The following is a 25,304-nucleotide window of genomic DNA, read 5'->3' on the forward strand; positions in this document are numbered from 1 at the left end:
AGAGCCCTCGCACGAACCGAAGACCCAATACAGACAAAAATAATAAAAACAAATAAATAAATAAAAAATGTCTTGTTTAAAAAAAAAAAAAAAAAAAGAATCCTATCGTGGAGTCATGAATTTCATGTGCCATTTTTTTCCCCCAATAAACAGAAAAAAATCTACATAATTGTATCACAAATTTTTTTCATGTGTATACCTCTAAAAATCATGCATGCATTCCGCTTTGAAATGGCTGGGTTTCGCCGTACAGTTGAAGATGCAAATTCTACTCAAATGAAGAGCCAGGACTAGAATCACCTTGGAAAGAAATCCGGGAGCTCTGACCTCTGCCCTTATGCGAACAAAGGAAGGACTTCCAAATATGTTCTTTTTTTATCCTGATATCACTTCTATTTTCCCACTCTGGGATGTTCTGTCTCTCTTTTCCTCATACCCAATTCCTGCTAATCCTGTTAGGCCCAGTGTATTAAACCCTCATAGACCTGCTGGTCTCTTCTCTTACCTCCTGTTGGACTTAACTGTCTCTATACTGCCTCCTAACGCCTATGATATGTATTGTTTTGATGCTACATCATGTACTGCCTTTTTAAAAAGATGCTTGATATGCGCACAGGCTCCTTAAGGATAAGGGCTGTCTTGTGTGCCCTGAGGCATTTAACATTACGCCTCACTCAATTAACACTTGCTAAGTATTCATAGAATTCTGGATTGAACTATAGCTGCAGTTTCAATAATCAGCCTCCAATACTCCTCTTTATACTGCTTAAAATACTTTTGAGATGATATAATTACTTTCACAGCTCAATCGATACTTCTCCCTTCCATAAGGTACAGTTTCTTCAGTTTGGGATCCCAGCCTGCTGGAATCACCCCGTCTCCCACACCATGTCCTTAGAGTCCTAAGGGATTATCGATGTCTAGAAGAGAAAAATCAATGTCTGGATTTCTTGTGAGCTGGTATAATAATCAAGATGTATTACATTGTATAGTATACAATTAATGGTAGCGTAAAAACTTCATCTTACGGACTTCTTGGATTTTCTTTCCTCAGGTCAAAATCCAGTTTTGATGGTGCCTCTTTAGCAAGTGAGAAGAACGACTGTAAAACAGAAAGCAAGAATGACTCTAAGACTGAAAGGAAAAAGTTCTCATCTTCCAGCCAGGTAATTTGGGAATGAAATGTGTATTGTCTCAGAGGGCAACAGAAGCATTGAAGCCAATGGGAAGAGGGAACACAAGGGTCAGGACTAAGGTAGGCACAGATTTTAGAGAATCAGGAAGAAAGGACCGGCTGCAGTTCCCTCGGGCGAGCTTTCATCAACATGATATTTCACAGCTGACCATGCAGCACATGCAGAGGGGCAGTGAGTACTGCTCTGTGACCCCTCACTCTGACAAGTGCCCAGAGAGCAGGGGCCAACCCAGAGCCACGTGCTTGTCTAATAATTAGCGGAGACCAGGAGAGGTGTGACATCCTTGCACTACAATTAAAGAGTGTGATAAGGCACCTGTGTGAATAGAAGGCTTCCCAACTGCACAAGGAGGAGGAAAACCTGGGAACAGGGTCATGATTCTTCTTTGGAAGCAATTTGGGGTCTGCTCCAAAATACACCCAGATGGGTAAGAAAGCCCAGTTCTGTGTCATAGAGTATGACATACTTACTGGGGCCAACAGTTTGGGGTTTTTTGATACTTCACTCCTAAAATACTTGAATATTTGTCTACTAAGAACTAGAACAAGAAACTGTTGGCTCACCCAAGAAATTTAACTAAATAGTAAATACACAAAAATATTACTAATATAAAATCCATTTTTGATTTCCACAATTGTCCCAGTAGTGAATGTCCTTTATAAAGATTTTTTGCTCCCCCCTCTCTAGAATCCAGTTGAGCCATGCATTGCATTTATTTGTCATGTCACCTTTAATTTAGATCAGTCCCTACCTTTTTTTAAATTTTATTTTTATTAATTTCACATTTTTGAAGACTCCATGGGCCAGGATATTTTTAAATCAAGCATGCAACCAATGCTCACTGTAGCCATTCAAAAGAAGATCTCGGCAAAGCCCTGATAGAACACCTAGCTTTAATCAAGGAAACTTTCTGGATGCAAGATGTACTCCCAGGAAGCAGCATGAGCTAACCTACTTTATGTGAGGTGTTCATCTATAAACGAGTTGACTTGAGGGGACCATCCGTCATACGCATGACCTGTCTGAAGCTCTTCTTTATGGCAATAGTAGGGCCATTTCTGCCATTGAGACTACTCCTAGTTTGGATAATGCATCATCAAGGGCCAACTTGTGGTATCTCTCTGTTCCGCTCATAAGACTCTGCCTGCTAGGATGCAGAAGAAAAGTGGTCCTGTGGATGGAGGACCCAGCTCTACCTCTTAGTAGCTGTGTGGAGCCAGTTAAGTCGCTCAGAATCCCTGAGGCACAGGGTCCTGAACAGACATCAGTTCCCAGGTTACTGTGGGGCTGGGAGTGGTGTTTTGTGAAAGCATTTTACAAACTGTAAATTGCTATCTATACATTGTTGTCACAACTGGAAACAGATGAAAATGAAGTGATTTGCAGCATTTCAGACTCTTGGGCCTTCTACCGCCCTGGAGAGTTAAGTCTTTTGTGTGAAATCCTACTTGTCACCTCCCCCTGACACTGGTTAAGGAAACGCCTTCACAACAGTAACAGTCACAGTGACAAACCAGGTAGCCAGTCCTGGAGATGTATTACCCCATTTAAGCCTTACGGCATCCCTCTGAGGCAGGTACTGGCACAGAAGAGAAAACTGGCCCAGAGAGGTTAAGTAACTAGGCCAGGATCACATGCCATAGAAGAGGTGCAGCTAAAACTTAAACTCAGGGTAATCTGATACAGGGCTTTTAGCCACTACCCTCTTCTGAGAGTTCTCACTGGGATCTTTAGTGCCCTGGGATCCACTACCTGGTGAGATTTGTTAGAATTTTATCTCATTTCTTATTCGGAACATCCTTGTCCAGCCACTTCTGCAGAAGGCTGACCACCAGCTACTTCACGATTATAGATATCTTTATGTCCAGTCAGCAAGTCACCAGTCTTGTTGGAAAATGAAACCTTTGCGCCCTGCCTTCCACTGTTTTTCTCTGAAGGGTTGTGTTGGGGACTCTAAGATCAGGGAGAATGAACTCCTAAGATTCTCTATTAAGGGTGGGGAGATTTGTTACATAATTTAGATTGAAGTTAAAATTCGTGATGTTTGAGAAGAAGAGCACGAGCGGTGATGCCTGTGTTTTGTCGTCCTTGTAGGACAAGGCAAACATGCACTTCCACAAGCTGTTTCTGGATGTCCCCACTGAGGAACCCCTGAGGCAAAGTAAGTTCTGACCTGGTTGACTTTGAAAAGATGCTAATTGGTTTGGGGGGAGAAAGAGTCTGGGGACTGAATCACCAAGGGGAATAGGTTTCTGAAAGTCATGGTGTAACAATAACACCGACCTCACTCAGCTTTCACCCAGCACCTTGAAAGATAAGGGAGTAGAATGGGAAAGTGACCTCCTCCACGTGATACGGAACCATCCAAGGGGATTCCAGAATGTCCTCACCTTGCATACTCACTGCTGAAATGTGTTGTGATTGGATCATGCTGAGTTTTAAGATTACAAGACCAGAGCAAGAGAGGCCACTAGAAGAAGACAACACAGACCTAGGTGGACAGACATGTCAGCCCCTGTGCTGTGCAGGGCTCAGTGGTCATACCTAAACACCTGGCCCAGCACGACGTTCAGCACCTGCTCCGCTCTGCTGAGTGCATCTGGGGCCCAGGGTTCCATTCCAGCTTCCCTCAGTACACAAATGCTAAGGCAGCATGCTGCCTTCCTCCCACCATCTCCAAACAGGAAGGTGTGGGTCATGTGCTCTCCCCACGATGAGACCATCTATTTCAAAAGGAGTCATTAGTGACCGTCCCAGGGAAGCAAGGGCAGCAGTGCCAACATTAGCACAAGGATGACACACCTTCCCAAAGAGAGATTTTTGAAACACCATTCTTGAACCCTCATCTGCAATGATAGACTTGTCTTTCCATTTTGATGTTTACACTGAAGTCTGTAAGACTTGGAATTAAAAAACAAACTCTCATCTCCATAGCTTTATTCCACTAGAGATGACTGAAAAAGAGGTGAGAGATCTTTTGAGCATGTGAGTGTATTATCTCTGCCCATCTCTGAGTCACCAGCATATATACAGTTTTCATTTTAAATGGAAATTCTAAATGATGTATATATTTAGATGTATATATTTAGATGTATAGATCTATATATATTATACCTGTATATATTTTCCCAGGTTTTACCTGTGCTCTACAGAAAGAAATCTTATACCAAGGGAAGCTCTTTGTATCAGAAAACTGGATTTGTTTTCATTCCAAGGTCTTTGGAAAAGACACTAAGGTTGGTATAATTTTTCAAAAAGAAAGCTAATCCTGCATTTTCTTATATATTGTGACTATTAATTGTTTTAAATGTAGCAATGTCTATAAATATTTGTGTCATTATTATTCCTTTATACCAAGTTTCCTTTACTGTAGTTCCAAATACTACAGGTTCTAAATGCCTCTAGATAACACGAACTTCCCTTTTTCCCTAAACAGCACTCTCTCATTCATTTCCTTATATATATATATATATATATATATATATATATATATATATATCTCCCACAATCCTACCTTAAATCCTTTTTACCAAGATGTCACCAGTACACTCTCAAAGTTCTTCATATGGAGAATGTGTCATAATTTGTTTCAAAGACATACATTCAACCCAAAACAATTCTTTAAAGAAATTTGAATTTTACACCATATTCACACAGTTACCATCAGAGATATCTAGGCAAACAGACCTATAAATAAGATACTTATTAGAGCTCACTTTGTCACCAGCACAAAATGAGCAGGATTTGGAGCATTTTAGGCCTAGTCTGGGGGAGTCACATACCCACAATCCCCGGTGAACACTGACATCTTTTCCTTCTCACTAAACACAGATTTGGGGGAGCAGAGGCCCATGATACCTGAGCCATTAAGGAGAATAGCCTGAAGAAGTTGGCAGTTTTCCCAGGGCACCACCTTCTAAAACAAGGCCCTTGGGACTTTGGCCTGAGAAGGAAAAAACTAATTCCATCCTACTGACATTCTTTCCCTTTGAGCTGTGATGTCACATCACACAGTTCAGTCAGGCCACCAGAACAAGGTGTCAGAGAAACACCTGGGGTTTGCGTGACCTCAGTGAGTTTTTAATCATTCTGATTCATGATTATGAATAAGCAGCTTTTATACTCTTGAAGTTGCTGATTAAAAACTCCTTTTGACTGGTAGGTATGTTTTAGTTAAATATTCTCCCTAAAGCCACTGGCAGTCTTATAAATAAAGACCACTTAACAAATATAATGGAAGTTCTTTATTTTGGTTTTGAGTCAGCAGACTAACATCAAACATGTAATTTTTATTGTATAGAGTTTAGATAAACATAGTTTAGATTCACAGTATTATTTGAATCAGTATAATGCAAAGCAATATTGAATAGTATTGCACCATATTTCTAGATTTCTGGATTATAAGCACTTGTTCATGGAGTGGGGAAGGGAACTAGGTAGTACTGATCTCCAGTTCCGTGGGATAAAGATAATTCTCAGGAATAGAGAGAGCCAACACCTCTGACCAAAGCAGCAGGGGTTGAAAACAGTAGTGAACAAAGAATTAGCCTCAGGATTCCCTGGTGGCGCAGTGGTTAAGAACCCGCCTGCCAATGCAGGGGACACGGTTCGAGCCTTGGACCAGGAAGATCCCACATGCTGTGGAGCAACTAAGCCCATGCACCACAACTACTGAGCCTGCGCTCTAGGGCCCGCGAGCCACATCTACTGAGCCCGTGTGCTGCAACTACTGAAGCCTGCATGCCTACAGCCCGTGCTCCGCAACAAGAGAAGCCACGACAATGAGAAACCCGTACACCGCAAGTAAGAGTAGCCCCCGCTCTCCGCAACTAGAGAAAGCCCACACGCAGCAACGAAGACCCAACACAGCCAAAAAATAAATAATTTTTTTAAAAAATTAGCCTTTGTTAAAGGATGGGGAATTCACAAAGCCAGTAAGTGATTTCAAGCTAATATGATTCTAGCAATGGTTTCAAAATCCTATCTCTACCTAAGAAAGAACTGACCAAAAAAAGCTAAAAGGAGTGACCTGGTTTTTTAAAGACAAGGACATGTGGGATTGCTTTTGCATGTGCTGTATCTAATCTAAGAGACAAGAGGGGGTGGGAAGATAAGAACCATGATAGTGACTTGCACATTCCTTACCCACTGAGGATGGTGTCAAGGAGATGTGGGCTTCAGCTCTGCGGCAGAATTTGCTCACTGCCAACGGACCTTGGTCCAACATGATCCAATGTGAACTAAAAGCAAGCAAGCAATCTGCTCTAGGAAGGGGAATTTTCTAAGCACCCTAAAGTGTAACCTTAATCAGAACCTTTTCCTCAGCCTGTGTGTATTTTTAGATGCTAGTAAAATTAAAGGCATGTATATGCACATTGCATCTAGGCTCAAACAGAGAAGTGATTCATGCTTTATTTCTCAGATGTTATCTAGTCACTTATACTCATGAAGCAATTGAGTGAAACTCCTTCTTAAGGGTGTTCCATGCCTTACATTCTGCAAAAATCCAAATTTATAGCCCTTTATCACTGTGTGTTTGTGTTGCTGCTGAGAAACGAAATTAGACTCATTTTTATATCATCATCTATCTTGGAAGATCTTAAATTCTTTTTCCCAAAGTAATCCCAATTTATCACTTCTGAATTATCTCCCCAACTTCAAAAGTTTTGTGGGTAGAGTTTTTGGCAAAATAGTTTTTTTTCTTTAGTGTCTAATTTAGATTAGCCCCTCATTCTTCATAGTCTTCCCATCAGGAACTTGGAGGGGCAGTAGAACAACTCCATCTCATAAACCTAAATATGAATGCAAACGTTCTAAATTAAAATATAAGAAAATTGAAAGCTTAGTTTTGGTCCTTCAAGCTGGCAGTACTAACATAAGCCCCTCCTCTTCCCCACTAACCTTGTTGATCTCTTTCAGAATATGTGAAGCATTTTTACAAAATGTATGTTCATGTTGAGTGTGTGCACCTGTGGAGGGATTCAGGCCCTTTTCTTTTTACCAGGAGCGGGGGTGACTCTCTTTTCAGGGATCAAAGTGATGTGATCCATTTTCCTTTGAGATCAAACCTGGTTGAAGGGCTGTAACATAAAAATATCAGGAACATCTACTATTCTTCGCAGCATCTGGTACATTCTTGCAGTACCTTGTATGAAAAAGAACCCCTATTTTGGATCAGATTGGTTCAAATTCTATCTTTGTAACTTATTTATGACCTTGAGAAAGTCATATACCTCTCTAAACAAACATCCTTATCTCTTAGAATGTCTACATTATAGGACTGTCATACTTAAATGAAATTGTCATCTGGTAAATAGGTATTGATAATGGTAGCTGCTGTAATTGTCATTGTTGTTATTCTTTATTTGAGCCAGAAAAGAACTTAAGAGTGCTTGTATTTCACCCATCCTCTTTTTTATGAGACAGATGAAGAAATGAATGACATTTTTATTGAGTGCTAGGCATTTTCCATCTATTATCTCATTTAGTCCACATAAAATCCTGGGAAATAGGTAAGACTGTCTCTATTTTATAAGTCAGGAAACCAAGGCCAAGAAAGGATAGCTTACAAGGTTGAATAAGTCATGTGGATAGTAATAGAACTGAGAATTCAGGCCCCAGACTTCCTGTTCAAAAATGGGTCTACTATACCAGTGCTTTTCAGCCTTTTTCCCTCCTAAGGACAGAAAAGAGCAGGGTGTGTGGAGATGAGCTCAAAGTAGATGACCACAAGCAGGTAACTTCTTTAGAGCCTTGGGATTACCTTTAAAATGGCTGTACATTTTGCATTCTATTCGCATGTCCCAGGTTTCCCACCAAACCCTTCTGTAGACTTGATGGTCCAGATTTACCCTCCAGCTTTGTAAATACCACGTTGAGATCTCGGTGACAGTCTTCTAAGATTCACTTTTCTTCACGGAGGCTGGAGAGCTTGCTGCTGGTTTTATCATTTTTTCTTTTTCCTTTAACATGAAGATGTGGAGTGCCGCTCTGTGAAGCCTGAACCCATGTTAACTCAGTGATTCTGTTTCAGATCTCTATTCCGGCTTTCTCGGTAACCCTGATAAAGAAAACCAAAACTGCCCTTCTGGTGCCAAATGCCCTGATTATAGCGACTGTCACAGACAGGGTGAGTACGCAGCAGGTGCGGGCACCTTGCTTTGTCCTACTCTGGGTTTCATTGCCGTAGGGGCTTCTTGCGGAGGACCAAGACCCTGAACCATAATACCATGAATCAGGAGTTACTCTGTAAGACTAATTTTTGAAATCACAGCCTTTAGACATTTGTGTAGTGTTGTTTCCCCTGACAAGGTGATTTATTCTAATGTAATAGTTGCCAATTTTGAATTTCCTGCTGACTTCATTATACTTACTTGACCAAAGTCAAAAAAGTAAAATTCTTTCCCAACTTCCTTTTCCCTAACATCTATTAGGTCAGGTCAGGCTACAGGGGTATATTTCATTTCTTTATTATTATTTAAAACACCACCATCTCCACCACCTTATTCACAGGGTGTGGCAGGGCGATATGAGGAGTCCCTGGGGAGGGGTTGGCCAGCCTCCCCATAACCTCCATTGATGCCTCCCCAGAGCCAACCTAAAGACATAAAACGGGCTTGCTATTCAAGTTCAGCTTGAGGACCAGTTCCTAGGCCCTCTTTGCCTCCAGGTTGCCTTAACTACCCCTCTTCAATACAGAAGTTCTGGAGCTGTCATTGACTTGGGCTACCCCAGACATGGGCAACCTGAAATATTTGCATGGAGAGCGATGGGTGTTTCACCTTGGCAGGAGAGAGAGAGTAGAATGGTTTGGTTATTCATGTTTCACTTTAAATTCTTTTTTAATATTTTACCTACTATTTTTATGAAAGCATAAAAGCTACATTTCATTTCTAATCATACTGAATAACTTAAAGGGGGAAGGAGAAAGAAGGAAAGATTAAAAGAGGCTATTCTGATGAGCTAGGAAATATGTTAATATCTGTTTCTAGATTTTTTTTTTTTTTTTTTTTTAATACGAATGGCTAACAAGCATCAGGTACTTCTTGCCAGGCATACACAAAATGCTTTCCTTATATTTACACGTTTATTCCACACTACCGTACTGTAAGGGTTGGGGGCTGTTAAGAAAACTGAAACTAAGAGTTTGCCCAGTGTCACCCACTTGGTAGGTAACAGAGCCAGAATTTGCAACCCGGTCTGTCTAATGCCAGAACCCGTAATGTTAACTACTTTGGAATACAGTATTTGCTTGGAAAGTATATCAGGTTCTCTCATGGGAATGCAAGAGAGGGTAATCACAAACTTTGGAAAGGGGGTGTGAAAAGATGCTGTGGCTCAAATAGATGGAAAAAGTGTGAACTTTATTTCTCAACGTGTGGTTTATGGTAAAATCATTTTTTCTTGTGTTATTTGTCTCCAAATTACTTGTCTAGCTCTGACTTGACTTCTTTCCCATATCTTACTTATAAGCATTCACCAGAAAAATCTCCATATTTGTACAAGAAAGAATCTGGAAGTGGCTTGAAAAAGAATGAGCCTTTTAGAGTGGCTGGGACATTTTCAATGGAAATCTAGGTCAGAGCAGAGAGAGCAGACCCTTGGGAATTGTTAAATACCTTCTAAAAGGGGGACGGGGAAGGGAGGGAGAGAGGCTTAAAAGAGGACCGGGCGAATACAACTGGCCTTTCTTTACTATCCAGGTCTTTTCCATCCATGCTTGTTTGGGGCACCTATGTCAGAGCACCGGAGCTTTCATTTTGCTCTACATTTCTGTATTATTTAAGTTGGGTTTGAGAGTTTTGTTGCTATTGTGGGAGAATATATTCACTTTATTCCGGGAATGGAATAAAAACCAAATGTGTGGTTGAGCGGAATAAGAATATAGACTCGGTATAGAATATAGTCTATGGTGTTTGAAAATGAAAAAATATACAGATAAATATTTTAACTCTGAACACTCACTTCTAGTCGAGCGGTATCTGTTAATAATTAAATAATTATTATTTTGTTTTTCAGTACATATTTGTCTCCTTACTCTCCAGAGATTCAACTTACAAACTACTAAAATCTGTGTGTGGACACTTAGAAGTGAGTACAACATCTCTGAGCCTCAATTGCTGTCTCTCTTCTGTATTTCTTATGGTTTTGTAGTTGATCTGGTTTTTTCATTTTGTAAAAGTAATTTTGTTTCGATAATTTCAGACTACAAGTGTTGGCAACAGTCCCAATCCATCTTCTCTTGAAAACAGTTTCCAGGCAGACCGCCCTTCATCTCTGCCTCTGGTGAGTTGCCTACATAACTATCTAAATGCAAAAGAAAGTGAGTAGGTCCCACAATCACACTTCTCCTTACACCATGACCACGGTGCGGGAGGAACTTAGGGCCACAGTATTGGAGGCAAAGTTGAAGAAACAGGGCATTTCTGTCCTGAAGAAGAGGGGACCATGGGAGGTCATCAACGTTTTCAGGTAATTGAAGAGTCATCCTGCAAAAGAAAAGAAACATGATAGTGCACTGTTTTAGCCAGTTACTGGTCCATGGAGGTATTCAGCAAATCTTGCTCTGTTTGTTTGTCTGTCGTTTTAGAGGGATTCACCAGTCTATTTAGGTAGGGCATGATTCATCCCACAAGTTGTTGAATGCCTTCTATGTTCAAGGCACCATGCTAGTGTACCCATAAGGACACCAGGAAAAATCAAAACTAGTTCTTGCCTTCAAAGTCTTTACAGCTTAGTAGAGAAGATGAGGGATACCCAGAAATAACTGTAAAAGAAGAAAGCTGTAATGCCCAAGAGGTAGAGATTCTTTGATTCCCTTAGACTTTCTGACTACAGAGTAAATCTCGAACGGGAAGTAGCTCCCCCAATTTGTACAAGATTTGTACCTGTGATGGTATCATGCAAGCCCAAGAGAGTCCTAGCCGTGTTGTTCAAATGGTTGTTCCCAAATTGATCATCGTTAAATGTTTTAATACCTTTGGTGAAGCGGTATGAGCCCAGAGTTTCAACATCTACAATTTATTTTTTTAAACTTTATTTATTTATTTTTGGCTATGTTGGGTCTTCGTCGCTGCGCACAGGCCTTGTCTAGTTGCGGCGAGTGGGGGCTACTCTTCGTTGCGGTGCGTGGGCTCCTCATTGCGGTGGCTTCTCTTGTCGCATTGGCAGGTGGATTCCTAACCACTGTGCCACCAGGGAAGCCCTACAAATCTTTTTTTTGTTTTGAGAGCTGTTAAAAAGTACAGGGATTGAAAACGTGTTCACACAAAAACTTAAACCAGCATGTTCATAGCTGCATTATACATCATAGCCAAAATGTGGAAGCAACCCTGATAGCCATCAGCTGATAAATGGATAAATAAAATGTCATATATCCATACAGTGAAATATTATTTGACCATAAAGATGAAGAACTACTGATACATAATACAACATGGACGAACCTTGAACACATTATGCTAAGTAGAAGAAGGCAGACACAAAAGGCCACATGTTGTATGATTCCATGTACATGAAATGTCCAGAATAGACAAATCCATATGGGCAGAAAATGCATTAGTGGTTGCCAAGGGACGGGATTGGGAGTGACTGCTAACGGGTAAAGGGTTTCCTTCTGGGGGGGGAGATGGACGTATTGTGAAATAAGACAGTGGTGATGGTTGTACGACAATGTAATTATTCTCAAAACCACTACGTTGTATACTTAAACTGGTGAATTTTATCTCAATTTTTTAAAAAAAAAATCTACCTTAAAAAATAGTGAGAAACATGGGCTTCCCTGGTGGCGCAGTGGTTGAGAATCTGCCTGCTAATGCAGGGGACACGGGTTCGAGCCCTGGTCTGGGAAGATCCCACATGCCACGGAGCAGCTGGGCCCGTGAGCCACAATTGCTGAGCCTGCGCGTCTGGAGCCTGTGCCCCGCGACGGGAGGGGCCGCGATAGAGAAAGGCCCGCGCACCGCGATGAAGAGCGGTCCCCGCACCGCGATGAAGAGTGGCCCCCGCTTGCCGCAACTGGAGAAAGCCCTCGCACGAACCGAAGACCCAACACAGCCAAAAATAAAATAAATAAATAAATTTTAAAAAAATCAAGTAAAACTTAAAAAAAAAAAAAAAAAAAAAAAAAAAAAAAAAAAAGAACTCAAGTAATCTTTAAAAAAAAAAAAAAAAAAAAAAAAAAAAAAATAGTGAGAAACAGTACAAAATAGAATGAAACACTTAATGATTTGGAATCCCTCAAACATGGTTTCAAATCTGGGTTCCACCCAGCTGAGCTATGGCATGGGGCAAGCTCTTTAACTGCTCTGACTCAGCTTCCTCATCCAGTGAAATGCCAGCCTCCTGACACGGCTGTGAAGATGAGGTGCAGTCATATGTGTGTGGAGCCTTGCATACTGCCTGACCCGTAGTGGGTGTTCAATTAATAATTATTAAATTGAGGAGACTTGAATTTTAAAATTTTCCTTCCCCTATAAATTCTTGCATGAAATTGAAATGACTATTGAAATGATCAAGAGGCAGCTAGTTGAAGGTGAAAGGCTGGTAATTTGCTTACAAGATATGTCTCCTCTCCTTCACTTGGCAGCTAAATAAATTGTGAAAAGCTCGCCGAATTGTACCTTCACCGAGACATTTTAGTGACGCGTCTTGTCTCTTCATTTCCTAAGCACTTTGGGGAACACGTGGGATACACAGTAAAAACAGCCTGCTTTTTCTCCCCGACTCCTCACTCCTCTCTCACCCTTTTGTCATTTAGAAGTAATGTTACTGACCCTGTTTTGATTTGTTCGAGGGAAGAAAAAAGCTAAAACTTTCCTTTCAGTGTCTAATTTGCTAAAGCCATTTTCCCTTTTCTATTTCCAATACCTTTCAAAAACTATAATTTGAGAAAACCTTTCTCTGCATTTAGAACATGCATCTAGAACTTTCTAGCTACCTTTTTGTCTTGTATATGTCTGTTTTGGTCACTTTTTCTCATTACAAAATGCTAATGAGACTTCTCTAGCTTTACCCTAGGAGCTTTTCAAACATCAGCATCCCAGTTTTTTCCCTAGACATTTGTTGTTTCAAACGAGTTGGCCACTGTTTGTTAACAGAATTCTAACTGCCCAGAAAAATCAGTAACTAGATACTCTGTGATCTGTTGAGGAAACCCAGTAGTACGGGGTAATCCTTCCTTCTTTTCCATTTTTATAGGTCAGGCCTAAGTGAAAGGCCTGGAGGTTACAAAGTCCTGTCTGTTGAATAAAGGAAAATGGGCCTCTCTCTTCATTTCATTATTTCCCTTCAGGATTTCAACGATGAATTCTCAGATCTGGATGGAGTGGTACAGCAAAGAAGGCAAGACATGGAAGGATACAGCAGTTCTGGATCCCAGACTCCTGAATCTGAGAACTCTCGAGGTCTGGGAGATTTTTGTATCTTTACTGAAATTTAATTCTCCACAGAACATCCTTTGCTTAACCAAAAACCAAAACCAAAACCAACCAAAAAACAACACACCTTCTGAGCTAACAATTAGGAAGGGACTCTAAACAAAGGGTAGTTTGAAAGTTCAAGGAAAAGGAATTGCCTATGTGGTAATACGCATTTAACAAATGTCTCTTTGGGAATTCCCTGGCGGTCCAGTGGTTAGGGCTCCACGCTCTCACTGCCGAGGGCCCAGGTTCAATCCCTGGTCGGGGAACTAAGATCCCACAAGCCACATGGTGTGACAAAAAAGAAAAAAAAAAGTCTCTTAAATAGACATAATATTGGAGTGGTTGAAAGACAGAAACATGCAATATTTTCTTACCTCTTCTTTAGTAATATTATTAATTATTATAGCTGAATCGTCCCCATGAGTCAGTGGGATAAGGACGGACTACCCTTATATCATTTTATTTCTTATTTGCTTGAACATTGGATTTCATCCCCAAACCACTCAACCAGCTTGTAAGAAGATCCATTTATATTCTTTGGCCATTATGCATATTAAGGGATTGATTTGCTTTGTGGTTGATCCTATGTGTTTAAATGCACTGGGAAGAAAGCTTACCCAGCCCCGTTTCATCTTGGTAGATTTCCATGTGACAGAATCCCAGACAGTTCTGAATGTCTCCAAGGGAGAAGCAAAACCAACTCGGGCAGATGCCCTTGTGAACAGAGTGCCTGAAGGAAAAGCCAAGAGTCTCCCTGGGCATAGTAAGGAATGGATTATTTGGGGGGCAGGGGTGGGTATCTGCCTGTAACTTTTAAAGGGCCCTCATGTTTCACTTTATGATTGCCTTTGCTATTCCCTCCCCCTCCCTTCCTGCTGTACATCTTGGCATGTTAATTCATTTATTCACTCAACAAACCGTACCCAGTTCCATGCTTTACTGTGGGGCATACAAAGGTGAACAGCCTTCGTGGAAAACCTTTCATTATTCTGAATACTTTGAGATTGCAATTCAAAAATTACCAGTAAAACTCACGTTATTTTATTATTATTTACTGATTATTATAATAACTGCTTACCAGTTGTACTGGTAGGAGATCAAGGATGGGGTCTGTATTGTTCACCAGTCACTCCATCGCAATGCTTGGCACCGAGAAGGCTCTCAATAGATATGTATTGAATGCAACATGTGGGAAGGAATTGTAACTACTGGTTAAAATGAGAAGCAAAGGCTTTGGTTAGTATTTCCTCTGATTTTTATTACCTGGAAATAATTCTCTCTCTCAAGTACTTCTTCCCTATAGGGATACTGCTGCGTGAAGGAGATGTATTATCATTTTAAAACAGAAGCTTTTTGTTTTCCACCCAACAGGTCAGTCAGAAACCATTGGAACCATACCCAGAGTAAAGTCTCAGAAATGTCCGACTCTCCACCATATTCTTATATTCTATGCAATTGTGTAAGTAAGTGTATTTGTTATGAATGACTTAATGATTCATTTCACTACAGGAATAATGTCATCACGTTACCAAGAGCCATTGTGAATCTCAGTTGCCTCTAATATGACTCAAGTCTTTTAGGGGGACATTTTTGTCTCCTACTTCAACACCTTTTTTCTTAAACTCAGGTCACCTTTTCATATTCATCCCCTTTTATTTAAATAAATAGTGAGAAGGAAGGAAGGAAAAGCAAAATATGCCAAATCCAGCAGAAGACTAAGTTCTGAGTAGATACTCTTAGTTAGGAAATTGCTTCCTGAATTATGAAGCATCTTTGTTCATGTTGTTTATTTTTCCATCTATCCCGTGTCCTCTGGATAGAGGCCAAAACAACTTGAAAATGTCATCCCCTTTATTGAAAACTTAGGCATTGACTTTTTTAAGTTCCCTCTCAGCTTCTAGCCTGTAACTAGCCTGTAGCTTCTAGCTAGTTGTTCTTCCGAAAATAACCTGACCCAGTTCTAGGCTGTTCCTCAGAACCAAGGAGGATCTGCAGTTTGGTTTCCAGGTAAAGCAGAGAATGTGAGTCACAGACTGGACACTCGCTGGCCAGGGCCTTCGACAGTACCTGGTGGGAGGAGAAGCACCAGCTCGGGAATCTACGTTGGCTGGCCTTGAGTGAGACTACGGAAATGCCATTATTTGTAAATTGAGGAAATAGAGAATTTTCAATATCCTTCTAGTTCTAAAGTTTGGTGCAAGCATCAGTCTGTTGAAAAAAGACTTCTGAAGTCTCTGTAGCCAAGTTATTTTGGAAAATACCTTGCCTCAAATGTACAGTGTTGCCTCTGAGGTTACTGTTTTATGAATATCAGTCAGGTCCTGGCCACTAACCTATTGGGAATTTCTCTTTTATCCCTTTCCAGTGTCTGTGCGCTAATCATCTCGACCTTCTACATGAGATACAGAATTAATTCTCTGGAGGAGCGGCTGGGGTCACTAACCTCCATCGTGGACACCCATCAGACTGAGTAAGACAATTCCCTCCAGTGCTGTCTTCTGCTTGCTGTTCACATTAGTATAATGTTTGACCTGAGCTTGGCCTCCTTCTTAGCAAGCATTAATTGAGGATACATTCTGTATGAGACATTTTGTTAAGTGTAGATATGGAAAGTAATGAGTAGGAGGGTCCTAGAAATAAATGACCTGACTCTTCATGTTCTTGAGTTGCTATAGTGTCGCCAGTGATAAGGCAAGAAACAAGCCTAATTTTACATTATCTTGTTCTCTTATCCTAAGACTCAGTTGTGACCTTGGCCCATTTATTAAAATAGTCAAGTTTATCTTCGTACAATGGCAATGAGTCAAGACATTCATAGAAAAGAAGCAATTCAAGTAACTCAGCACATTTCATCATGTATAACTCTTTGTATGAACTCACTTATTTACAAAACTCTTGACCACTATAAAGATCCATGTGACTAGTAATTAGTTGACTGTGTCTGTGAAGATTTTCTACCACACTATTTTTAACATGCCTAACCTAATTAAATCTATTGACATAGTGGTCTTTCCTTTAAACCCATTTACATGAGGATTTTGACACATTCTCTAAAAAGTAAAATAAAGTATTCCATGTTTAAAGAATACTTTTACCTGAAGTTTTAAAAGTAGAGATATTTCTTTACAGAGTAAGTACTGTGTGCTAGAGATCTATTACAGTAGATCTTTCACACACAGATACAGTTTCCTCTCATATCTTCACCATAACCTTATAAGATAGCTATTATTCCCATTTTACAGATGAAGAAACTGAGACTCAGAGAAATAATTTTAATAGAATCAGGTTTCAGGTCTATATGACTACAGAAACCTAGTCACCAGTGGTTGCTTATAAGGAACAGCGGAGAAGTGAGTCAGGATATTTTCAGTGTGTATCAGAATCATCTGGATGGCTTGTTAAAACAGATTGCAGGGCCCATTCTCCAAATTCCTGGTGCTGGCCTGGGGTCTACGCTTTGAGAACTATTATGCTATACAATTCTAGGGCCTTTCTTTACAGTCTTAACAGTCACCTAAAAGTCTTGTTCTATATGGCTTATGCAATGCTGGTACACAGATTATTTCTGAACCATAAATATACATTTGAACCAGTAATAAGAAGTCTAATGAATGGTTTGGGATAAACTCATACCCTGCCCTTACTCTCTCACGTGTTGTTCAAAATGTTAATAATACACTTAGAGCTAGGAGGTAGCTCTACATTATTGCAAACTATTAGTTCACTATCATATAAGGGGTTGATTTTATTAGGAAAATGTACCTCATGTCCTGTTATCATTTAATTAACGATGATGATGAGGGGGAAATTCCACTAATGGAAGGCAAGTGGAATACTTATTCTACTATTTAAATGATCAATCCAGGAGGAGATACAATCTGAAAAACAACCATTTAAAGGGAAAATCACAAAGATCACATATTATATGAGGTCAGGGAATACCCATGACGGGAAGGTCTGGATTGTCAGAATTTCGTGTGGATAGATCAGTACTCTGGGTCTCAGATACCTCATTTAGAAATCAGAAGATTTAGATTCAGTTTCCTTTTTGGGATCTAAGATTTTGATACTGTGGATCAAGGACAAAGAAAAAACTGTTTCAGTACTACTCAATGAAAAACATCTGATTGCTTTCTTAATATTTAGATAATCATCGATAAGTTACCAAGTACCTATGTCTCAAAAATGGATCCTATGTAAAATAAATTAGACCAGTCAATGCCATCTAAAAACTTCACATCTAAAATTAAATTACAACCAAGAAATAGAAAGGAGATACAGACCATGGTTCTTAACCTTAACATGAAAATCTAATCAATGGTTTTAGAGCAGCTCTCTGGGAAAATGTACACATATCTCTAAATTTCCTACAGTTTTAGCTGGTATAGGACCCCAGTGGACCTCAGAGTAAGAGCCCATGCCTTTAACAGTCAAGTGGTAAATAGTGAATACATCGGTTATATTACTAGACAAGGGCAATTATGTTTGTACGGCAGGTCTCAAAGAAGGAACTGCAAAAGTCACACATCAACAGAAATTTGATTAAAGACATCCCTAAACATTATGAAAGTTCTAGTGTAAATGGTTGCTTCTCCCATAAAACAGTACATACATGACTGAGAAGAGCAGTAAGCCTTGCAAATGCGTGCAGTTGTGGGCAGAGAGAGGGTATCGGGAGTTAGTAAAAGTAGTCTAAGAAACTGCGTGCTTGAGAATAATCGTCTGATATGTGTTTGGAAGCTGAGGCGCAACGTAGCCACTTAAACAAAAATAGCTTAACAGATTTCCAGCTAAGCTTTGAAGACTTAGTCCCCTAAACATCTAGTCTGAAGTTGAGGATTACTGCAGGGCCTTTCTGATGTCAACAAGGTAAATGCACACTGTCTTCTATTATAACCTAGTTTTCTGGTCAGATAAATTTAAAATGTGTTCATTCCACTTCTTTCTTTGCCATCCCTGCCCACAGTAATTCTTCTCTGTGTTCTTACAGACAGACAGCACCATCCAGCCCGGGGTCGCACGTACAGTTAAATGTGGAGGTCCTGTGCCGAGAGCTTACAGCCAACATAATGAGACTAGAAAAGGTGACAGGTCTCTTTCCTGAGTTGGGGGTGCCTCAGTAGTGCCTGTCCACTGCCACAGGGCAGGGCTTACACACGCATGGCCGTGCAACAGGCCACCTAAATGACCATACGCAGCCAGGGGATTTTCCACTGAGAAATACGTTCCAACCTCATCTTCCTTGTTGGTTGACCTTGTGGTTTTCCCACTTGGTTAGAAATCATTCTCTGTGCCATAGGGCCCAATGGTAAGTGTCGGGTGACGCAGAGCTCGGGGAGGGGCACGGTAGGGAGTGCCCCCAAGCAGAGAGGGCAGCCCCCAGCTCCACCCAGGCTGGTTGTCGCCATACAGAAAATAATTGCATTCAGTCTCTCTATGATACATGCCATTGTTCCCACCTGACGAAAGAAGCCAAGTTTCAAGTGAACTTGCTCCAGGAGACACACCCAGAAAGTTGGCAGAACTGGAATTTGAAGCAGGTCTGACTCCAAAGTTGTGTTTCGAAGCCCTCTGCTTTTACTGCTCCTCAGAATCCAACCTTAGGCCTGGGGGATAAGGCCTCTGAATAAGGAGATGAACAGGAGAAGGTAGGCACCCAGAAATATCCCCAAAGTTAAACCTAGTTAACATTTCTTTTTATTTATTTATTTATTCATTCATTCATTCATTCATTCATTCATTGCTGTGTTGGGTCTTCGTTTCTGTGCGAGGGCTTTCTCTAGTTGCAGCAAGCGGGGGCCACTCTTCATCGTGGTGCGCGGGCCTCTCACTATCACAGCCTCTCTTGTTGCGGAGCACAGGCTCCAGACGCGCAGGCTCAGTAGTTGTGGCTCACGGGCCTAGTTGCTCCGCGGCATGTGGGATCTTCCCAGACCAGGGCTCCAACCCGTGTCCCCTGCATTGGCAGGCAGATTCTCAACCACTGCGCCACCAGGGAAGCCCAAACCTAGTTAACATTTCTTATTTCTCCTTTCAGCATGTCTGTCCCTGTCTCATGCTTTATTTTGACCCTTATCCTTAAAGGAAAGGTTTAGAGTGAGTTGTTCAATTCGAATTGCTGCCACAAATGCCAAGTATTTGGTGGCTTTCCACAATAGTGCAGTTATGCTCACTTGGGAAGAAACATGAAATACAAATGAGTCAAATTATGCTTGTCTTGCAATACTAACTGGTATCTAGCATTTAACCACTGAAGTATGGAGAGCGAAGGAGTCTGCATACTTATGTTCTAAACCAAGGCATGACAGATAATTCCCACTGAGTCATTGTATCGGTGGGCAAGCTTGGAAATTTTCTCTTTTAAATCCACAATCAAGCTAGAGAAGGTATGGGATAGCAACCAGAACTGTTTTCCCTTCTAAAATGTCAGTTGCTAAGAACTGAAGATAAAATTTTTTGATGAAATGCTTAGAAATGTTTGGCTTCCATGCTGACCTAGAGAATGGGGTGGTAATTTTCTCTCTCATTCACTCTGGCACACAATGGTGTTCTTTGGACTGGACGCACACGGAACCCTGCCGCCCTCCTGTGCATTTCTTCCCACTCCCCTGCCGGGCCTGGCTGGGACACCACTTTCTGTAATGAGGGACAGGAAAACAGGAGAGCTCGTCCACAACAGGCAGACAGCTGGCCATGTCTTGTGCAGAGCCCAGCTACTTGGCTAGGAGGCCTATAGTACCAGCAGAAACCTGTGTCCCAAAGCAGAAGCAGGGAAGTGGGGATTTAGGGTCAAAATGCATGTGTTGAAGTTGTAAAAAGTCATAAGTTGCACACATTGCTCATAGGCATCTTAGTATAAAAATAGTCACCACGGGGGCTTCCCTGGTGGCGCAGTGGTTGAGAATCTGCCTGCCAATGCAGGGGACGCGGGTTCGAGCCCTGGTCTGGGAAGATCCCACATGCCGCGGAGCGACTGGGCCCGTGAGCCACAATTGCTGAGCCTGCGCGTCTGGAGCCTGTGCTTCGCAACAAGAGAGGCCGCGATGGTGAGAGCCCCGTGCACGGCGATGAAGAGTGGCCCCCACTTGCCGCAACTGGAGAAGGCCCTCGCACAGAAACGAAGACCCACCACAGCTATAAATAAATAAATAAATAAAATTAAAAAAAAAAAAAAAAGAAAAGAAATTGAACTGAATACAACAACACGGTAATGGAAACAATTGTTTAAAAAAAAAAAAAAAAATAGTCACCACGGGGGCTTCCCTGGTGGTGCAGTGGTTGAGAATCCGCCTGCCAATGCATGGGACACGGGTTCGAGCCCTGGTCCGGGAAGATCCCACATGCCACGGAGCAACTAGGCCCGTGAGCCACAATTACTGAGCCTGCGCGTCTGGAGCCTGTGCTCCGCAACAAGAGAGGCCGCGACAGTGAGAGGCCCGCGCACCACGATGAAGAGTGGCCCCCGCTCGCCGCAACTGGAGAAAGCCCTCGCACAGAAACGAAGATCCAACACAGCCAAAAATAAATAAATAAATAAATAAAATTTAAAATAAATAAATAAATAAATAAAAATAGTCACCAGGCCACACCCATGTGCTGTTGCTAGGTCTGCACCCCCAAGCATCCACCCCCCCAAAGGGAAGCTGGTAGTAACGCAGCAGCGCATGGTCAGGGGACAGCAGCTGTGTGCTGCGGGAAGGTCAGAGCCAGGTCTCAGCTCTTTCTACTAAGTACCAGCAACTTCCTTCTACTCTCCTGCAGGGACTGGTCATGTCTCAGCCTCCTGATCTGCCCACTTGTAACTTCCCCATTTCTGTTCATGGCATCACTGCCCTTTCAGTCATCCTTTTCACTTGCCACTGATAGATTACACAGGACTCTGTCAACTAATTAGTCTAGCTTCAAACGTCTCCTCAATTTCTCTAAGATGGGCACCATCTTAGGCCATTCTGACCCCCTCCTACCTCCTAGTCTAAGAGTATGAAGTCCAATCTTATTATGGTTTGTATTTGCATTTTCCTAATTACTACTGCGGTTGAGCATCTTTTCATATATATATTGGCCATATGGATTTCCTTCTGTAATATTCCTTCTGTAAATTGCCCATTTATCTCCTTTGTTTTACTTTTGGGGTTTTTGTCTTTGTAGGTGTTTTAAATATTTTGGATATCAGTCTTTAATTTCATTTCTTTCTCTACCTTCCCACTCCTGCTTTTCCATTCATCTTTGGTCCTGTGGGAAGGTAGGGAAGATATGAAGTAGGAATTTGGGGGATGAAGGCAATGCCTTTTACAGGTAAAGAAGCAAATACTTATTTTCTTAGTACTGGGAATGGCATTAATGGTGGAGCAGTGCAGAAGAAAGAGCATGAACTTTGGAGTCAGGTGTCTGTTCTTTTCCCTACTCTGCCACTTACTGTGTGACTGGTCTTGTTACGTAACATCTCTGGCCCTTAGCTTCTTGTATAAAACCTGCCTCTGTGTGTGGTGGTGTGTGGTCAAGGTGAGCACACACGATGTTCCTGGCACATACTGATTAGATCTCTTCCTCTCCACTTATCCTGTGTATGCCTCTAGGACATCACAGAATGTTCTTCCAAAAGAAGACTATGTTCTCTTTCTTTTGTTCCACAGGGTTCCCTACTCCCTCACAGTATTGGTTCTTGAAAATTCCTTGCTCTGAATTCTTTAAAGTTCATTTACCCAACAAACATTTACCAAGCACATTTTCAATGCCCAACACTATACTGTGGTCTTAAGATCCACAGATAGGCAGGGTCCGTGGGAAATGTTATATCTAATAGGAGTGTTAAACATTATTTGTGGTGTTTGTCTGATTCAGACCATCACATGGGCTTTGTCAAGCCCGGTTTCCCATTGTCTCTGAATGCATTTGGGTCACACCTGGTGCTGCCAGGGCTTTTGTTCTGTTTCTCTTAGTCTCTACGGACATTTTCATCTTTGTGCCACTCTTTCATTTTTAGCCTATCATCTTTTTTCATTTTAAAGTGGTTTGTCAAACAGAATTCTATGCCACAGTCATGCATTTATTTGCCTGATCTAAATTTAACCCATGTGTAGCTTTTTATTCAAGATAGACGAGATTAAGCTCAAGCATTATATAGACCATAGCAAATATGCCCTTAATATACTCCATTCTATGTAATAACAGGAGCTTTTCTCTTATTTCAAGATACAAAACAACTTACAAAAGCTACTTGAGAATGGTGACTGACCAGCCAGAAGCTTGGACCAATGCAATACCTCGCACTTCCCTTGAAGTAGGTGCTCCCCAGGCATTCTGGTGGAGCGCTCCCTGCTGGCCAGAGGAGCGAGCAGATGGGCAGCCCCAGCCATGCTTGCCCTTGGAGGTCTCCAGCTCAGGAAAGGGGGGAAGGGGAATAATTTTGGTTCCTGTGCAATAAAATTTGACCTTGACTCTCTGAGGAAGTTTTCAGGGCTGCTGTCTGAAGAAAACAGATCCATCTCTGGAAGTCTCAGGAAGGGCCTGGCGGACTTGGACGATTGTGGTTCAGTGGGTTATCATGACTGTGTCAGCGATACTGACATAGTCCTCCACTCCATGCCTTTTCAGTCCTACCCACCTGCCTTTTCTCTCCTGTACACCCCTCTGAACCAACCTTCAAACTAAGAGATATATCGTGTGCCAACAAACTCAATAGGATCCTTTAAAGAATTTGCCATGACTCTCCCAAAAGACAAAAAGAAACAAAAAAGCCCTAATGGACAGACTTGCTTCAAACAAGTAACATTTTAGGTTTTGGTTTTTTCCCTTCTGCTGTTATGTTCTGGTTTAAGTCACTTGTATATCTTAACTTCTCAGTTGAGTATTGGCAAGAATATCGGGCAAAGTGGATTAAACTATCTCATTTTATGTTTTGTTCCTCTAATAACTAATAGGACTGATTCTCACCCACCCCAGGTCAAGAATTTGTGAGACATGAGACTGAAGTACTAAATTAACTTACTTTGAAACCAAAACTAATCTTTAAACCAAAAAGTATGATAGTGATTTGATGCAGGATGAAAAACACTGCATTTTTAAGATTGTGGGTGGACTGTGTGTGTTTTGAAATAGGATGTCTGTAATTAATGCTGAAACCCATCTCAGCGTGATGATAGCATGCTTTTCTCTTTTGCTGACTAAAATATTTAACTAGTGGTTTTGCTAACTTCTATTTACCATATGGGTTGGCTGGTTTTTATTAATAATTATTTAGGTACCCTAATATCTGTAATATAAAAGATATTCTGTTTATGATGCATATTATAATCATTTCTATGAAATGTATTTTGTTTAATCAGGTAAGCTAATAAGTGAATTGGTTACATCATTTGTATTTGTTAGCCTACGGGACAAGAATTGTGCCTGGTGCACCCCTAGCTTTTAATAAATACTCATTGGTTAAAATGCCCTGCCAACGCTGTATTTTGTCAGTTGGTAAATTCTTTGAACAGAGACAATATGCTTTTTAACTGCTTCTCACCTCCTCTCTACTACTTCCAACTCACCCATACTTCTTTCCTCCCAAGTATTCACTTCCAAAAAACTGATTTAAGTTCTTGGGTTGCAATGATATAGGGGAAAGAAAAATGAACTGTGAAATAAGAAAACCAATGCTTGATTCCTGGGTCCTCATTTTATGAGTTATGTGACCGTAAGCAAAATATTTGGTCATTTTCCCCCATTTTATTGATAAGGATAAAAGTACCAGGGGAAAGTGTCATTGTGAGAATTAAATGTTACAAAGTTTCTAAAGCACATCGCCATGTGAGGCAAATTGTATACTCTCTTAATAGGAACCATATTCATTATTTCTTAAAATATTTGCATGTCTGACAGTCCGTTTTTAGAGAAGTTCTATGTCAATGCTTTATAGTTAAAACCCATTAGAGATTCAAGAGTGGGTCAGCCACCTCTGGAGAGAAATTTTACAACTGTGTGAAGCGCCTTTAAATGGTTCAATTTTCACTGAATTAGTAATCTGCTATCCAGGAATTTATACCAGAGCAATAAGCAGAGATCTAGTCAAGGATTTATATACAAGAATATTCTTTGAAGCCTTAACACCAAAATATTAGAGACTATTCAATAGCAGAGCACTTAAATTATGACACTATTTAGAATGGCATTGTCAAAAAATGGCATAGAAAATAGCATTAAAAAGGTAAGCATATAGAGAGGATGTGGAAAAGGGAACCCTCCTACACTGTTGATGGGAATGTAAGTTGGTATAGCCACTATGGAAAACAGTATGAAGGTTCCTCAGAAAGCTAAAAATAGAATTATGATATGATCCAGCAATCCCACTCCTGGGCATATATCCAGACAAAACTATAATCCAAAAAGATACATGCACCCCAATGTTCATAGTAGCACTATTCACAATAGCCAAGACATGGAAACAACCTAAATGTCCATCGAGAGATGAATGGATAAAGAAGATGTGGTACATATATACAATGGAATACTACTCAGCCTTAAAAAAAAGAATGAAATAATGCCATTTGCAGCAACATGGATGCAACTAGAGATTATCATACTAAGTGAAGTAAGTCAGAAAGACAAATACCATATGATATCACTTATATGTGGAATCTAAATTATGACACAAATGAACCTATCTATGAAACAGAAACAGACTCTGGCATAGAGAACAGACTTG

General features: G+C 40.9%; 1 protein-coding gene across 4 annotated transcripts in view; it reads left to right on the forward strand.

The window, feature by feature from the left end:
- Positions 1–24,188, forward strand: part of GRAMD2B (GRAM domain containing 2B) — a 109,211-nt gene extending 85,023 nt beyond the window's left edge. The window contains exons 1-13 of one of the 4 annotated variants that reach the window (XM_007188497.3): positions 837–960; positions 1,055–1,166; positions 3,291–3,357; positions 4,329–4,432; positions 8,230–8,325; positions 10,215–10,286; positions 10,401–10,481; positions 13,489–13,600; positions 14,259–14,381; positions 14,990–15,077; positions 15,984–16,088; positions 18,609–18,702; positions 22,811–24,182. In XM_007188497.3, the coding sequence (XP_007188559.2) occupies positions 917–960; positions 1,055–1,166; positions 3,291–3,357; positions 4,329–4,432; positions 8,230–8,325; positions 10,215–10,286; positions 10,401–10,481; positions 13,489–13,600; positions 14,259–14,381; positions 14,990–15,077; positions 15,984–16,088; positions 18,609–18,702; positions 22,811–22,852 (1,140 nt within the window). In that variant the 5' untranslated portion in view covers positions 837–916 and the 3' untranslated portion in view covers positions 22,853–24,182. Of the gene's footprint in view, positions 1–836; positions 961–1,054; positions 1,167–3,290; positions 3,358–4,328; positions 4,433–8,229; positions 8,326–10,214; positions 10,287–10,400; positions 10,482–13,488; positions 13,601–14,258; positions 14,382–14,989; positions 15,078–15,983; positions 16,089–18,608; positions 18,703–22,810 lie in introns of those variants that run through there. The other 3 variants (XM_007188496.3, XM_007188498.2, XM_057539772.1) reach the window with 3 other exon arrangements.
- Positions 24,189–25,304: the final 1,116 nt, after the last annotated feature.

The sequence above is a fragment of the Balaenoptera acutorostrata genome, chromosome 2, assembly GCF_949987535.1.
Source record: "Balaenoptera acutorostrata chromosome 2, mBalAcu1.1, whole genome shotgun sequence".
NCBI lineage: Eukaryota > Metazoa > Chordata > Mammalia > Artiodactyla > Balaenopteridae > Balaenoptera > Balaenoptera acutorostrata.